We start from the raw sequence: 18,803 nt of genomic DNA, 5'->3' as shown, positions 1-18,803 counted from the left end.
CATTACGTCATCGCGAGAGGCGCATTACGTCACATCAAAGCAAATGAGCAGCAGAGCTCCGCGCCGCTCTCCGCGAGTCTAATGCGAACGAAAACAGACTTTTGTATTCAAACGCCGAGATTGTCGTCGATAAAGTGCGTCGTTTGAGCGCAGATGGGCTTTAGTGACCGCAGAGGAGCTGAATTGAAACCCGTTTTGGCGATGACAGGCGTTTGGTGGTGAGTAGCAAGTGCACAGAGCTCGAGACGCCTCTTTGTGAACGCTCCACAGTCTACTACTAACACGCATGATGCAGATTATGCAAGTTTGATATTAATAGTAGTGTGTATGTGGAACATTATGTCTTAAATCATCTGCCCCAATGCCAAAACGATGAAATATAACTATATTTATTTTGGTACTACTTATAAATTCTTCTACTAAATTCTGCTGAATATTATGCATGCATAATACATTTATATAATTGCATGCATTTGATTATTTTATATGCAGTGTTTGTTTGTTTACTGTTTCATCTCGTAAAATTTCAACAAAAAACAATCTTTTTTAAAACACCTTTATATTCTAAACAAACATTGTTGCCATTTGATTTGTATTTTCTGCACTTTAAGTGAAATTTTAATGGTAAGACATTTGGAAAATAGGTTAAAAAAGTTCTGCATGCACAAAGTCAATCTGTGTTCATTAAAGTTATTTCTTTATTTGCTATGCCATTTAATGTTATGCATGTTATTTTTGAAGTGCATCATTATATTAATTCATCTAATCAGATGCATAAAACAAATGGAGATTACTTAAAAGAAGACATTAGAAGAATTTCCTGTAAACAACTACATGTAAATCATAGACTGAATGGGCTGGGAGACTTTACCCAGAGTTCTGTGCTGCTTCATGGTGGTACCATGACAATCAGTGCAGCATACAGGCAGTTACTGTGTCTGATTGGTGGAAAAAGCAGTTAGGTTGAGTAATGGTTCACTTTGCTGCAGATAGAGTTCTCATGGAATCCAATTCACAGCTTTCAAAGCAACCCAAGACAGGACTTAATGTGCAAAAAGTAAACGAAATCTATTTTCATTCAGACATTGAAATTGACTGATGTTTCCATAAACTGCATATTTTATTAATGCATAAATAATGTCTAAAATGGGATTTTCCTGTGAAACCATATGCATATATGTACTATTATAAGTATAATAGTTTAATTGATAATGTACACTATATACAAAGGAAAATACAGAAAAATATAAGAATTTCATATATATAACATATTAACTATAAAACACAAATATATAATAGTTTATTTATGTATGTATATATATATATATATATATATATATATATATATATATATGTGTGTGTGTGTGTGTGTGTGTGTGTGTGTGTGTGTGTGTGTGTGTGTATAGATAGATAGATAGATAGATAGATAGATAGATAGATACGTTGTTTGGCAGCATTATGAATATAATCCATTTTAGCCTGTATTAATGTCAGTTTTGTCTGTTATCTAGCAATGGTGTTTCTCAAAAATATGCATTATGTGGTGGTTTGGAAAAATGCAATAGCATTATCTGCTATCAGTTACTCCCACATATGGTTTAATGCGAGTAATCCAGCACTAATTACTTGGTGAAGATACTCCGAACAGCTGCTTTATGTAGAACATGACTTTGTCCTCGAGGTCATATCTGTACGCCTTATAAGCCAATTGCCTTCGAGTGTGAGCCAAATAAAAAAAACCACACACACACACAAAATTTCATGTTTTTCATTCAACCTGCCGTACTAAATAAATCACGCACAGAGAGTGACAAAAAATGGAGTCGGGTTCAAAATGCCTGGATGCCACTGTCCAAAATGATATTTATAGGCTCGGAGATCCCAGAACCACAATAAAAGAAGAAAGAGAGAGAGAAAAAGATTAGGACACCGACTCTGTGAAATATGGGATCTCTCTAGAAATGTCCCATTAGAGGGCTTGAATTACAGTCCTCTCTAGCAAGCCATTCTTGCGTAGCCTCATAATTTTGCCTAATAATTTCACAGAGAAAGTCTTTAAACTACAAATAACTGTACAGGCCCTACAGGCAGGACCGGGCCTAGGGTTAGGAGACGGTGCAAACTAGCAACCAGATCTGAATCAGCCGTCTAAGCCCAACAAGAATGTGAGTCTCGCTCATTGGAAGTTAAAGATAGAGGCTACACATGCTGGATCCTTATTGGCTCTTATTTCAGTCAGCTGCCAAGAACTCTATGGGCCACTTTTGTTGTGTTACGACCTGACAGAAAGCATTATTAAAAGTTCTGAACTCGTTGTGGTCGCGCTTATAAATAAGCGAGAAGAGGACCATGGTGCTTTCCGTAGGGTATTTGCTTTGGGTTTTCCTTTGTTTTTTTGTGATAGTTTGGTTCTTTTTAGAGCATTAGTTTGTTTAGATCTCTTCCATTTGGTTTAGCATGATAGATTCTCCGTTGAAACAGTGAACCAAACCACTACGCTTAATTACGCTGTGGCAGCTTATCTCTGATGTGAGTTCAATAGGGTAGATTACTGTCACGTTACTGATGGATTCATTTTTTGCAGTGCATTCTGGATATTTTTCACATCTGCAGGTGAATTTGATATCGATGGCTGGACGTGTAGCGCTTTGACCCCGTGTTGTACTCAACTCTTCGATCTCTAGGATTGTGATTGAACATTCCTTAAAGTTAATTGAGCATTCAAAGCTTTGTGAAGGAGGTAGTTTAACTTCTCTAGTAGATCAACTTCATGTTCATTGTATGGTTTACAGTGCTGTTTTGGAGAGGGATAAAAACTCTGAGTTTCCTCAGAGCAAATTAAAAGCATTTTTTTCATTTTTCATAAAATGCAATCATTCTAAGTTCATGTCATTTAAGATTATGATGATAAAAACCAATTTACTAATTGTGGCTGTAAATACAGTATGTACACTACCATTCAAAAGTTCAGGGTCAGTAGGATTTTTTTTTTCTAAAGAAATTCAAACTTTTGTTCAGCAAGGATGGAATAAATTGATAAAAAGTGACTGTATAGACAATCATAATATATATTCAGTAAAGAATATTTAACAAAAAATGTCAGTTTCCACAAAAATATTAAGCAGTATGATTCTTTGAGCACCAAATCAGCATATTATATATATACACAACAAATATTTTAAATTAAATGTATTATTCACAATATTACTGTTTTACTGTAATTTTTTATCAAATAAGCACAGTCTCGCTGAGCATAAGATACTTCTTTTACAAGCATTAAAAATCCCACCCCAAAGATTATTGGAATACATTTTACAAGAAAATACAATTTCAGTCTTTCTACTTAAAAATGTCATGTTCTTTGTAATTATTTGTGAATCTTACTACTGTATACATTTCTAAGTAAAATTGTTTCTATACCAATTCTTCTTTCAGTGTATGATGTTTTTATATTTACCATCATACTGAAAGATTGCCCTATTTATCACGTACGTATTTACATGAAGTATTCCAAAGTATGTCCAGGAATTACTATTGTACCATGACCAAAAATTTTGTACAATTTCATAATCTACTCTTTTGAAATGTAATTGTTGTATAAATTATTGTAGCTCTGTATATTTGTTGTACTAGATGATACAGCTGTTTCCTCAGTAACATGAGACGGTGATCTTCTAAATGTTATTTTTAATCAAGGTCACAAGTGAAGTTCAAAACCTCCGTTACTGTCTTTAATGTGCATCGTAACAAAAGGGCTCTGTAAAAGAAGAATGGGAGATAAGCACATTAATTCCACCAATGAACTTGTATTTTTATATTAAGACAGAGGTGGGTCACAGGTTTGCAAACAAGTTTCAAATAATGAAATGCAACTAAAAATCTAATTGTGTATATTTAGGAGAACAAAGTAAATATTTTTATCAACTTTTAAAAGGGAGGAGAAAATTCTTCCGATATCTTTTGCGGTGGACGTCAATGGGTGTGTGTCCAATCAGACTCACTATTCTGTAGTGGTGAGCCAATCCGATATTCAGTATCTGTTTTGAAATTCTACACTGATGTAAAAAAAAAAAAACGGCAATGGTATCAGATTAATATCGGTATCGGCAGATACTCAGAATATTTGGTAATTGATCGGGATCGGTTCTGAAAAAGTGGTATCGAGCCAGCCCTAGATTATGGTTTGTGTATTTGTAGTTTTATTTTGAGAACTGAATTTTAAAAAAAATCAGTTTTATACAATTTGTAGTAGAGTTTTGATGTATTAACAGCTCAAAACTTTGGAGAATGATGTTGTCATTATAGATGTTGTTTTACTTTTTTTCCCTGTGTAATGAAGTTGTCTATATTTAGTAGATTGTGTTTAACACACAAAGAGTGGCAATCAGGTCAACACACATGGAGGTATATAGAAATTCTACAGTGATAAAAAAAAAACTGCAATTGTATCAGATTGATATCGGTATCGGCAGAAACTCAGAATGTTTGGTATCGGATCGGGATTGGTTCTAAAAAAATTGGTATCAAGCCAGCCCTAGATTATGCTTATAAATATTTTTTCGTTTGTTATTTTTCTTTATAATGAAGTTGTCTATATTTAGTAGATTGTGTGTAACCCACAAAGAGTGGCAATCAGGTCAACACACATGGAGGTATAGAAATTCTACACTAATAAAAAAAAAAAAGCAATTGTATCAGATTGATATCGGTATCGGCAGAAACTCAGAATTTTTGGTATTGGATCGGGCTTGGTTCTAAAAAGTTTGTATCAAGCCAGCCCTAAATTATGGTTATATATATTTTTTTCATTTGTTATTTTTCTTTATAATGAAGTTGTCTATATTTAGTAGATTGTGTGTAACACACAAAATAGTGACAATCAGGTCAACACACATGGAGATATAGAAATTCTACTCTAATTAAAAAGAAAATGCACTTGTATCAGATTGATATCGGTATCGGCAGATACTCAGAATGTTTTGGTATCGGATCGGGATCGGTTCTGAAAAAGTAGTATCAAGCCAGTCCTATTATTTTGTTGCAAATTTATCTGTCTTTTGGTACATGCAAACCAAATAAGGCAGATGCAGCATGGATAGTTAGTGCATTTTGGTGTGTATTTGTAGTTTTATTTTGAGAACTCCGTTTGTTTTTATAAGTTTTAGTGAATTAATGGCTCAAAACCTTTGAGAATGATGTAATACATTATATATGTTGTTTTACCCACGGTAATAGTTAATTAACTTTATGCAGATCTGAAGACTAATTCCTCAAAAGGTCTATTTGCAGCCCAGTTTGCCTTCACAGCTGTGGGATGCCTGTCACACTGACCTTTTGTTTTTTGTGATGTTTCGCAGAATGATTGAAGAGTCAGGCCGCAACAGCAGCACCATGGCAGACAGAAGACAACTGTTTGCTGAAATGCGTATGTATTTCTCTGTTTTACTCCATACTAAAGCTGCGATATGATGGTAATCATGTTGATAAGTTTAAAGAAATTATTACATTTTGATTCATCAAGGATGCATTAGATCTAAACACCAGCTAAAATGTCTTAGGCTATATTTAAGCTGTATATTTTGACATGAACTTTCATGAGATGCCATGTTTTCATCTCACAGGTGCACTAGATCTTGATTCTATCAGATTGTCCACGTATAGGACAGCATGCAAACTGAGATTCATTCAGAAGAGGTGCAATTGTAAGTATGAAGGTGTTTACTGCTAAGAAATGTACATTATGTTAACATTAGTAGGTGTTTTTTCACATAAACCTTTTGAATGCCCATTGTTATGAATACAACTTTGTTTTTTATATTTACAGTAACTTTAGTCTTTGGAAATGATGTTGCCATTTGTTCTTCACTTCTTGCAGTGCATTTGGTGGATATCTGGAATATTATTGAGGTTTTCCGGGATAACAGACTCAACTCCATGGACCTTAACACAGAGTTCTCAGTGTCACATTTGCAAGCAATACTGTCCACCATCTATTACCAGCTGAACAAGCGGCTGCCCACAACCCACCAGATCAATGTAGACCAGTCCATCTCGTACATCCTCAACTTCCTGTTGGCGGCCTATGACCCGTAAGAAACCCTGCAGAGCTGCCTTAAATCTGTCTTAATATATGCCATTTTTTTTGAGAGTAGAAAGAAAAAAGTGAACTTCCTGTACATGAGGACTGTTCATAATCTTCACTTAAATTGCTCACCGTTTTAATGTTTGAGTTGACGATTGTCTTTTTTAGGGAAGGTATGGGAAAGATGTCGGTTTTTGTGGTGAAGATGGCTCTGGCTGCCCTCTGTGGAGGGAAGATTTTAGATAAACTAAGATGTAAGTTTCACTTTGGATTTGCCTGTGAACTGATGTGTTCAATGGTTTGATGCTGATTAATGGATGTTTAAATGAATGGACTCATTCTATCATCATTTTAAAGTTCAGAGCAGCTGTCATTACTTGAAAGTCACTTCTAACCATGAGGCATAGCCGCCTCTTATGACCTGTTCAGCGTGGCTAAAACTTTTTCTCTCTTTTCTGGTGAATTGGTCCTAGAAATAAAACTTTAGACTACACTACTGTTCAAAAATTTGGGGTTGGGAAGATTTTTTTATGTTTTTTCTCTTATGCTCACCATTGCTGCATTTATTTGATCAAAAATACAGTACAAAACAGTAGTATTGTAAAATATTATTACAATTAAAAAAACATTAATATTTTGTCAAATGTAATTTATGCAAAGCTGAATTTTCAGCATCATTAATCCAGTCTTCAGTATCACATGGTCCTTCATAAATCATTCTTCCTGCCTTTATAAAATGAAACTGATAACTCTTCTTTTTGTTCCACAAGATGTGTTTTCACAGATATCTGACCCAAACGGAGTGATGATCTACTCCCAGTTTGACCAGTTCCTCAGGGAGGTGCTGAAACTGCCCATGACGGTTTTTGAGGGACCATCTTTTGGGTACACTGAGCAGTCCACAAGAACCTGCTTTCCACAAGAGGTTTGTGATAATTTTTTTAAACGATTTAATGTCATTTCATGCTTAAAGCTATCAGACACAACTGTTCAAAGGTTTGGGATCAGTATGATTTTATTATATATATATATATATATAAAAAAAAATTATTTTTATGAATTAATACTTTTATTCAACAAGGACACATTAAATTGATCAAAAGTGACAGTTAAGACAATAATAATTTTAAAAGACATTCTGTTTCAAATAAATGCTGTTCTCTTGAACTTTTTATTCATGAAAGAATAAGTATCAAGTTTTGCACAAAAATATAAAGCAAGTTCAGCACTGATAATAATAAAAAAAAAATCCTGAGCAGCAAATCAGTATATTAGAATGATTTCTGAAGATCATGTGACACTGAAGACCTGAGTAATGATGCTGAAAATTCAGCTGGGCATCACATACCTGTATATTCACATAGAAAACAGTTCTTTCAAATTGTAATAATATTTCACACTATTACTGTTTTTACAGTATTTCTGATTAAACAAATGCAGTCTTGGTGAACATAAAAAACATTAAAATATATTACAGACTACAGTGGACATTCTTTGTAGGGCAGACAATGAAACAGGTGAAATTAATAAGCAACACACTGGCAATAACCAGCAACGACCCAGATTCAAGTGCATAGGAACCGCAACAACATTTGCAATTCACAATTTCTTGAGAAAAACAAAAAAACTGTTTTTCTTTTGTACACACATGGTATTTATTGACTCATTTGTATACTAACTGCTGTCCGTCCTCAGAAAAAGGTCTCGCTCAATGTGTTTCTCGACACGTTCATGTCGGATCCTCCTCCTCAGTGTCTGGTTTGGTTACCGCTGATGCATCGGCTGGCAAACGTTGAGAACGGTGCATTTTAAGCATGTTTATTTCATTTTTGTAGCAAACCATACATATGGCTCAGTGATATGTTATTACTTCCTTCAGCCATTCAGAAACAATATAAATGACAAATATTGTGACTGTGTTCAATTAGTATTGTTGACTTGAATTTGCTTATCTCTTCTCTAGTCTTCCATCCTGTGGAGTGCTCCTACTGCCACAGCCAGAGCATGATGGGATTTCGCTACCGGTGCCAACAATGTGATAATTACCAACTCTGCCAAGAGTGTTTCTGGAGGGGTCATGCCTCGGGCAGCCATAGCAATCAGCACCAGATGAAGGAGTACATGTCATGGGTAGGTGAACGGCCATGTGGGAACCTGTCATCCAAACAACCTTTAGACTTTGACAACGAATGCCAAAAATCATGTCAAATCACTGTATGCCTTTATACTAAACGTCTTGACACCAGTCTAATCTAACTCTGAGCACTTTGGTAGCATTTACTTTTCTTCTCTAAAGTACTTTTAGATTTTAGTCAAGTTTACTTGTGTCTGGGGTCGGGAAGATTTTTTTAAATGTTTGTTGAAAGCAACGCTCAGCAAGGCTGTATTTGTTTGATCAAAAATACAGTAAGTATTATTAACATTATTATATTATTTCTATTTAAAATAAGTTTAATCTAAAAATGTAATTTATTCCTGTGATCAAAGCTGTATTTTCAGCATCATTACTCCAGTCTTCAGTGTCACATGATCCTTCAAAAATCATTCTAATATGAAGATTTGCTGCTTAAGAAACATACATTTCATGATATTTCATGTTACATTTTTATCAAAATAGAAAAGTGATGGAAAGTTCAAAAGAACAGCATTTATTTGTAACATTTAGTGTCACGTCAGAGCGATATAATGCATCCTTGCTTAATAAAAATATTAATTTCTTCGAACAAATCTTACAGATTTCAATCTTACAGGCAAATTAAATATGCAAAAATTGCTGAAAATAAATAAACATTTATTTTACACAATATTAAAAAAAAAAGGTAAATAATTTGTTTTACAAATTACATTTACATTTGCCATCCTGTCTCTGACTGTTATAATTAAACATTTATTATTAGTTACTGCACCTTTAAGACCTCTATATGTAAGTAATCTCTTTTATGATATTCTTTGAGTATTTCTACATAAACATTCATATTTATTTAAGAAATTCCTGTTTTTCATAATTTGGTTCCATTAAACATATTCATATATATTTTTTTGAATATTTATTCTTCTGGTTCAGTACAGTCCTTTATTTTGCTCCAGAAATCTCCAGCTAAGAAGTTGTCGGACGCTCTTGGTAAATCTCTGAGTTGTGCCACGAGTCGAGAGCCTCCTTACCCGATGTTCTCCGATGCACCTGAGAAACCGCTCAACTTCACTCATGTTGGGTATGTAAACTCAGACATGACCATATCCGACACATTTTGCTCGAATAATCTACTTGAGTGTAAAACGCTTGACTGTATTACACAAAAATTGTGCATGCTAACATTGTCCTGCCTTGTGTGTGTTTTTTTGTTTGTTTGATTTTTGCTTATGCTGCGAAACAGGGACACATGGTAAGTGAAGTGAAATGAAGAGTCATATATTCTCTTATATCATATGGATTCACAATATTTTGATGGGGGAAAGCTAATCTTAGATGCATTGATATGTTTGACACTGTGCAGACAGACATACAGACACACTTTCATCACTGCGCTTCAATTATTGTTTGCATTTCCTCCAGGCCTCCCAGACCTGTGACCAGTGGAAATGAATACATGCTCCCTCACACGATGCCTTACTCAGGAAACCCTTACTCCAGCAAAACGTGAGTCTGTTACTGTACGACATGTTCAATAGAAGTATGTGTACAAGCATAAATCTGAACTTAAAGCATTCAAGCTTCACCTCACATCATGAAGGCTTTGTTTCTTTTTTTGTTATGTCTGTTATGCTTTTATTTCTATGTTCAGTCAGACAGGCTGCTATTGTAATTGAATGAAATTTTAAATGTGTTTTTGGTAACTAACTGAAATAAGTAACTAATTTAAATTGAAGTACTAAAACTAAAATTGAAATATAAATATCAAAATTTAAATAATAAAACTTTAAATAAAGAAAACCGAAATGACGAAAGTGAAAGCTAATTCTAGCTATAATAGTATATACATAATACTAAAATGACACTGGTGTGTGGATTAAGCATGTTTGTGTAAGTATACGTGTTGCTCATTAATTGTAACTTTTATTATGTCTCATTTTGGGGGTAAAAAGAGGTGCTCACGATGAGACAAAGCAAAAGAAGCAGTTTTCCCGGACGGCCCCGGATCTTTTAAAAGGGAAAGGGTAAGTCAACCTGGATGAAATGATTTCACTATTATCTGTTGTAAGTGCAACAACCATGTTAAGGAATAACAAGGAACAAAGATCATCTTGTAATGAGATACATGGGACTGTTTTGAGTAGATGCAAATAAAAACAAAGCTGTGAGGGATTGAAGAACAGCCCATTTAACCAGTCATGCTGGTTTGTACCTGATCGTTGTTTGTTCAGAATTTTTTTTTTTGAGATGTCCTTTGTCCATTGCAAATTTATAAAAGACTAATTTTCAATGTATAGTCAATATTAAATGGATGGTACCTCCATCCCACACAACTTAACTTTGCATCAAGTTAAAGGGATAGTTCAACCAAAAATGAAAATTAGCAGAAAATTTACTTACCCTCAGGCCTCCAAGATGTAGATGAGTTTGTTTCTTCATGAGAAAAGATTTGGAGAAATTTAGCTTTACATCACTTCCTCACCAATGGATCATCTGCAGTGGATGGGTGCCGTCAGAATGAGAGTCCAAACAGCTGATGAAAACATCAGTTAATTTCTTGCGAAGTGAAAAGCTGCAAGTTTGTAAGAAACTAATCCAGCTGATGGACTCTCATTCTGACGGCACCCATTCACTGCTGAGGATCGTTTGGAGACCAAATGATGTGATGCTAAATTTCTCCAAATCTGATGAAGAAACAAACTCATCTACATCGTGGATTGCATGAGGGTGAGGGAATTTTTAGCAAATTTTCATTTTTGAGTGGACTGTTCTTTTAAATATGTCATCAAAATCTATTTGCATTCTGTATTACAAATGCATTCTGTATTATTATTATGAATGCATTAAAATAATGCATAATTGAATAGTGGAATCATAAGAAGATGAGAAGATAAGATCGTGTGAAGATGTTTTTTACACTCCATTACTTTTTCATCTCATCTGTGTTTGTGAAACATGGTTTCAGGGTTCAGTACAGCCTCGATATTGCGGATAGGCTCGCTGATGAGCACATACTTATCGGACTTTATGTGAATCTCCTCCGAAAGGACCGTTCATGGTCAGTGTGTGCTGTCAGTCTGCTGAGGTTGCTGTGGCAGTTTTCTTCCTAATCTGTTTTTAGAGCTCCAAGGTCACCATGTCAGTCTGGTAATACCTAGAACTCAATTTAACAATGTTAATGTCAAACTATCATTTGAGGAAACAGTGCAGGTTTTTTCCACAGTTTAAATGTACAGTATGTAATATCATTTCTGCATTTTAAAAAGGACACCAGATGTGGGATGGTGACTATTCTGGACATAGCGCTGTCTTGTATTTGCAGCTTGCTAACTGGCCAGGCTTTTGTTGTGTTAAGCAGTGTATTTGCTCTGTGTTAAACATATTACATTTCACTGCCATAGAACGTAACAGTCCAGAAGTAAAAATGCCCTTCATTTTCCCCGTAGAGAGAATGACTTTTAGCACTAATGTATTAACCTTTCAGTACAGAACTACCATGAGCTCTGAAGTTGTATAGTGATAAAATATGCTTTTATAGAATGTGAATTGCTGAACTCTCAGTAAAGAACTGCACTTTCCATAATTCACCAATCAGATAATTTGCTGTTGTACAAAATAAGTTTTATAAATTCAACAAAAATATATATATATATATGTTTTATGCTTCTTGACTTATAATCTAGATATTTATATTTTACTGTCATTTCTATTATAATTATGTCTTTCAAAATGTCAGATAGTGGTGTTAGCAACTCCAGGGTTATGGGTTAAATGCTTGATGTGATAAAATGCATGTTGTGAATCCAATGTTACTTCACATAAATACATAAATATAATATTTGTGGGATGAGATGTCCCTCATCACTGTATTTGAATGTACATTTTTCAGATTTTCATGTATTTTTGCAGCAATCACATGGTGTAATGCTATGATTCTCTTCATATTGGTTGGATTCATAAATGTTTATTTGGCTATGGAGAAAATGGATTGAAAAAACCCCCAAAAAACATCCATAACCAGAGAAAGAAAAGTGCCGTTCACTGTAGTGCCAGATGTATGTGCACAATAGTTCAAAATGAGAACTATTAATAGCATCCCTTGCTTGTTAAACAAATACTGCCAACTAAATGAACCCATCCCATCTTAGAGTCACCAGTATCTATGAATGAAGTGCTTACCTATGACTACATGTTTTAAATGTTTCCTCTTGTGTTTTCCAGCAAAGATGTCTAATATTGAGATTATTTCTTGCCTTTGCTCCTAACCTTGCAGTGCTTTTTTGGGAAACTGGGGCTCTGTGGTCTTCATGCTTTGCTTAGATCCTGAAATGTGTTTACGTGTGCTGGTTTCTGCAATTAGGATAGTTCTGGTGGATATCTTCAATTATTATAATTTTTTGTAGTGTTAGAACTTGCTTGAACTTTTCTGCATATTTAAAAAATAATACAGTTGGTATACACACACACACACACACACACACACACACACACACACACACACACACACAAATGTTACAGCAAGAAAACAACAAAATTTGGATAGGCTACTTATTGCTATATACATATATAATGTTACAGTAAGTGCTTTTGTCATTCTCAACCAGTAACTGTAAAGATAACTGAACTCCACCCCCTTTTCCATGATTGACAGTTGTCAGGAGAGCTGTAAAAACCAGGATGATGAGCACTTCCTCATTGCCCGTTACGCCTCTCGATTGGCTGCTGATGGAGCTGCAGTGGTAAGACAGCCAATCAGAGAAACTTTCCATTATTCACTGAATATAAATGCCATTAGTTTTATAAACTGCAAAAAATTTGATTAGAAAAGATTTTTTTTTTCCTTTCCATGGATATATTGATGTAGTGGGCAACTGGATTGTTTGGGAAACCTGTTTGGAAACGAACATTATGCAGTCATGCAATTGTGCTTGTGGTGCTGCATTTAGGAAAAACAAATGACACACTTAGACTTTAATTGTGCATATTAAATATAATGCATTAATACATACAAATAAATTCATGTAAACAACTCTTTAACTTTATATACAACCTGATAACTATTAACAGAAGACCAGAGTCCCGGCGGACATCTCTCTCTGTCTGGACTCTAATAAACAGCAGCGACAACTTATCGCTGAGCTAGAGAACAAGAACAAGTGAGTTTGAGTCTGTTTATTTAAGTATTGCATGGTGACTTTGAATTAGAATTCATAAAATGAATAAACTGTGTGTTAGGGAGATTTTGCAAGAGATCCAACGCCTTCGACAACAACATGAAGAAGCCTCCCAGCCTCCGCCAGACAAAAGCCAACAAAACCCAATGTTACTGGCTGAACTGAGACTGCTCAGGTAAACACCTGCACACACACACACTCACACACACACACAGACACATGCAGCGTACAGCCGGGAATCAGACCTGAAACCTGATCGGATGTGGTGAACAACAGATGCTGATGGTTATGAGATAGACGGCATTGAAAGTGAGTGTAACCTGATCATGGCTCTTCTCTTGAGTGAGTGAAAGCACTTTGTAACACTGAGGCTCCTTCCTCTATGTCGACATCACCAGTTCAGATTTGAATGGCGAACTGAGCCAAGCATGGATATTTAAATAAGCTCTAGTGTTTCAATTCTGAAAATTTACTGTGGTTTAACTCAAGTAACTCAAGTTTTGGTTCTAGATTCATACTAAATAATCTATTTGGGAAGTGCTTTGTGTGGCAGTTTTGGTTTCTAATTGTGGTTTTATCACTATATTCATAATAAACACACACACACACATGTTTGTTTTTGTGGAAAGTGGGTTTATCCCATATGTGTAATGGTTTTTATACTGTACAAACTGTATATTCTATGGCCCTACACCAACCCTAACCCTAACCCTCACAGGAAACTTTGTGCATTTTTACTTTCTCAAAAAAACCTCATTCTGTATGATTTATAAGTGTTTTGAAAAATGGGGACATGGGTTATGTCCTCATAAGTCACCCTCTCCTTGTAATACCTGTGTCATACCCATGTCATTATACAGAGTTGTGTCCTGATATGTCACAAAAACAAGAGCACACACACACACACACACACATGTGAACTATTTTTATATCTTTACCCACAAGTTTTAGTTTTTTCATTACGATTTTCATAATGAACATGATTTATGGTTTTGTAAAACCATAATTACATTTATAGAAATTAGATTTGACCTGTAAATAAAACCTACTGCGAGTGCCACATTGAAGAATATGGTACATTTTCATTTTTGTATATATATATATATATATATATATATATATATATATATATATATATATATATATATATATATATATAAAATTATTATTTTATATTCATTTTTATATATTTTAATTTAATGTCGGTTTTATATATTATATATTTTTATGCACCTGCTTTTAATGATTGACATTTTTTTAAAGTAGACGTCTGATACAAATGTATTGTAAACAATGTGTCTCAGGCAGAGGAAGGAGGAGCTGGAGCAGAGGATGTCAGCTCTTCAGGAGAGCCGTCGAGAACTCATGGTCCAACTAGAGCAGCTCATGCTTCTGTTAAAGGTAGAAAAGATCACACAACAAATGATGATGACACGATTTTAAGAAGTTAAATTCGGAATGTAGATATCCAGAGTTAATGTTAATGAGCTGAACTGCTCCATCTACAGGAAGAAGAGCTAAAAAGAGCTGTAAGTCTAGTGACAAAACTGTTAATATACCTCCACTTACTCAAGATTTACTGGATGCTGTGTGTTAATATGAAACTCAAAAAATGTTTTGTGTTGGTTGTGTCTTTGGCATCCATCCAGGACTTGCATTTGTTCATTTAGCATTGCACAAATCAAAGTAAATGCATGCTGTTATTCAGACAGTCTACATTTGGGCATGTCGATTACATACTCTAATCCTTCTTTGCAAGTTTTTGAACAAACTTCTAACACATACTATAATAAATAATAATGCATTTTGATTTGTAACTCATTGTTTGTGCTAAAGACATGAATGACTGAAAGAAAGAGAGAGAAACGTGAGACCACCAGTAACAACAATCAGATTTTAAGACAGATTACTTAAAGAACCTTACCTGACAAAGGACATTATATATAGTGTTACAAACTGTTATTCATAATAATTTGCTAATGATTATTTAATTTACAAAGATTTGACTTGATGTATTTTATTAATGTTTTGTACTCATTCACACACCTTGAGCACTTAATATTGTAGAATGTTTTTGATTAAGCCAGTGTTATTTCAGTGTTAATTAAACACTATTATATTATATTTTTAATAAGATTTTTTAAATATACATTTTCAGTTTTAATAATGTTATGTGCTTTTGTCATTTTTTGGGAAGGCTTTTTTTAATACTTTTAATAAAAACACAGGTTTAAGAATGTATAACATTACATTTATAGATTATCCTGATAATCTCCTTTTGTGTCCTAGAACCAGGCCCCTGGCCCCTCCCCTCGCTCTTCCCCCAGCCACACCATCAACACATCCATCCAATCAGTGTCCGGCAATACCACTCCCATCCCCATGCCCGTCCAATCAACATCCGGCAATACCACGCCCAGCCAGACTCCTCAGGACTCGCTCATGGGTCTGGGAGGAGAGGTGCAGCAGGCCTTCGCTCAGGGTAGCACACACCATCCTCTTGTGTTTTCATGACCCTTTCATTCATTGACCTGGGCTGACAAAATAAAACAACCTGATACTGCATTTTGACATTACAGGAATATCTTAGGTTGAATAAAACAGAGGATTTAATAGGACACATGTGACTTATGTGAATTATACAGCATAAAATATGTTTAATATTTGACCTGTGAAGATTTCTAAAATTTTTCTGACTGCACCTGGTGGCTCATTTTATTTTTTTGATACCTTTTATATTATTATAAATAATAAAGTAGCAGTTATTAAATATTCATATTTATGTAATTTAATATAATACACATGGTCAAAAATCATGAAAAAAAAATCATTTTAATGTTATTGGTTACCAAAACAGCAAATGCAGCACAAACATTAATATTGTAAAATATTATTACAATTTAACCGTTTTCTATTGTAATACATTTTAAAATATAATTTATTTCTGAATTTTCAGCATCATTACCCCAGTCTTTAGTGTCACATGATCCTTCAGAAGTCATAATATGCTGATTTAGTGCTCAAGAAACATTAATTATTATCAATGTTGAAAACACATTAAGTGTTATTATTAAATAATATAAAATAATTTGGTTTCTTTTTTAAAGGCTCCAGAAGGAACTTAAGAAATGATCTCCTGGTAGCTGCAGACTCCATAACCAACACAATGTCTTCACTGGTGAAAGAACTTAACTCAGGTAACATTGAATTTTATGCACTTGTTTAATTATAATTATAGAATAAGTCATACATTGATGTTCACACTTTGCCTTCAATGATGTTTAGAGGCGGGGAGTGAAACAGACAGCATCTCTGACCTCACGTTCCCAACATCAGATGTTCTCCACGCCAGGAGCGCTTCAAGATCAGGGTAACACAAACTGGACTAAATCATCTGCTGATTGGCAAATCACGTGCTGTCCAGATGTTTACAGTGGTTCTGGTCTCATAGGGCGGCAGGTGCGCTGGAGTCTGGGGATTTCTATGGACATGATCTAGAAAAGCAGCTGAACAGAGAGCTGAAGATGGAGGAACGTCTCAGACACACGCAGGAACAGGACAAGAACGTCCTGGTGAGAGGCCTAGACCTTTTTATAGAGCATTTCAAAGCAAAAACAATAATGCAGCAGTAAGATCAGCTTCTGTCCAAATTAATATACGTACCAGAGCAGTTTGAATGTCAGAGAGTTTTGCATTTGATATGTTGGAATATGCAAATTATCAAACATGGCGAATTACGGAACCAACCATCATTAGTCATCATTTGACATATATTTCTATTTATAATCTTGGCATTATTATGCTCCTAAAAATTAACAAAATTAGACAGCATCTTAATTCAATGAGATTACTGAAAAAAAGTTTAGCTTTCCCCAAAATATGAAGCAGCACAACTGTTTTTAACACTGGTAATAATCAGAAATGTTTCTTGAGCAGCATATCAGCATATGAGAATGATTTCTGAAGATCATGTGACGCTGATGCTGAAAATTCAGCATCGCATCACAAGCATAAATTATATTTCCAAATATATTGCAATATTAAAAATGTTAATAATATTTCCCACTATTATTGTTTTTATAAAATAAACATAGCCTTGGTGAACATTTTTAATGCATCAAAATAAAATAAAAAATAAAAACATTTGTCAGAATTAATTGTTCATTAAATTAAATTAAATTAAATTAAATTAAATTAAATTAAATTAAATTCAATTCAATTCAATTCAATTCAATTCAATTCAATTCAATTCAATTCAATTAAACATGCATGTAATAAGTGGTTTATATTTAAGACAAAACTCCCCCAAAAGATAAATAATATCTCTTACGTTTCTGTATTCAAATATGCATTGTCATCTGACCCAAAGCTATTTTTAAGCAGCAAACTTTGGATGAATCTTCTGGAAAATGTGTCACGAGTGTGCTTCATCATATATCAAATTTTGATTCCTTTTTAATTGCTATAGAAATGAGAAGAAATAGAAATGAAATACCCATTAAACCAAATGGATATTTCATTGTAATGAACATATCCCCAGGCTGCTTCCAGGCACCTGTTTTTGAGTGCCATGATGATGTTCATTTTAACCGTGCATCTGTACAAATAATGTCACGGGTGCTGCATGCAACATGCCACAACTATTACTGCAAAAGACATGCTCCTTCCATGTCGTCTATGGATATCAGGTCATTTTAACATGGTCAGTTTTAAACTCCTTGATTCTGTTTTTTCCAGGTGACTTTACAAGAATAGCTGTGTTTTAGTGAGCAATGGTAAGTATTTGTCTGTTGAACTGATGAACTGGTGACTGATGGAATACAACAGTGTTTGATGCTTTAAATGAAGGTTTTCTCTTTGTCTTATCACAGCGACTCTGAAGCACTGTGCAGCCAGACCTGAGCTGGAACATACCACACTTCTGAAAACATCAACAGTACTGTGGGACACAACCCAATCTATAAATATATAGAAATATATTTTTAGACTCTACAGGATGTTTTAAGACAATACTGTGAACGGACTTTGGAAATTACAAATAATGGAACTGTCTACAACACCGCCAGTGCCATAAATCCAGTGATTATGAGATTTCCTTGGAGATTTCCTTGATTTCCTTGATTTCCTTGGTGTTTATGTATTCGGTTTGGTTTATTTCTGTGTGTATCTGTTCAAACGTGTTCTGTATTTAAATATCTGTTGGGTGAAGTGGGAGGGGGGGTCTTTAATGAAGCTGCTATCTTTACAAATGGCATCTTTTATTGTGCATTAAGAGCAGAATAGCCTGACCTGATGCTCCTTTGAAACATAAAATAGCTGTAGCTTCAGTTTCTCTTTGAGTGGAATTATTTGAGATTCTCTCATAGTGTTTGATACACAAATACACTGCCTTAGCTTATCAGATTTATTTTAATAG

General features: G+C 34.5%; 1 protein-coding gene across 4 annotated transcripts; it reads left to right on the top strand.

Annotated features, from left to right (window-relative positions):
* Positions 1–18,474, top strand: LOC132124288 (dystrobrevin alpha-like). 4 transcript variants are annotated; one of them, XM_059535235.1, is made up of 23 exons: positions 1–218; positions 5,358–5,425; positions 5,622–5,702; positions 5,876–6,089; positions 6,251–6,336; positions 6,853–7,007; positions 7,778–7,883; positions 8,046–8,212; positions 9,170–9,294; positions 9,636–9,719; positions 10,166–10,237; positions 11,179–11,271; positions 12,865–12,952; positions 13,281–13,369; positions 13,449–13,562; positions 14,692–14,788; positions 14,896–14,916; positions 15,677–15,869; positions 16,495–16,584; positions 16,673–16,757; positions 16,839–16,959; positions 18,125–18,162; positions 18,259–18,474. In XM_059535235.1, the coding sequence occupies exons 2-22, from the start codon at positions 5,359–5,361 to the stop codon at positions 18,140–18,142; spliced, it is 2,166 nt and encodes a 721-aa protein (XP_059391218.1). In that variant the 5' UTR covers positions 1–218; position 5,358; the 3' UTR covers positions 18,143–18,162; positions 18,259–18,474. The 4 variants fall into 4 exon arrangements, with proteins under 4 accessions (XP_059391218.1, XP_059391217.1, XP_059391220.1 ...); XM_059535234.1 differs by lacking the exon at positions 1–218 and adding an exon at positions 2,269–2,366; XM_059535237.1 differs by lacking the exons at positions 1–218; positions 11,179–11,271 and adding an exon at positions 2,271–2,366.
* The last annotated feature ends 329 nt before the right edge of the window (positions 18,475–18,803 follow it).

This window comes from Carassius carassius, chromosome 42 (genome assembly GCF_963082965.1).
Source record: "Carassius carassius chromosome 42, fCarCar2.1, whole genome shotgun sequence".
NCBI lineage: Eukaryota > Metazoa > Chordata > Actinopteri > Cypriniformes > Cyprinidae > Carassius > Carassius carassius.
The sequence above is the reverse complement of the archived record's forward strand: the minus strand, read 5'-3'. Positions and strand labels throughout refer to the sequence as shown.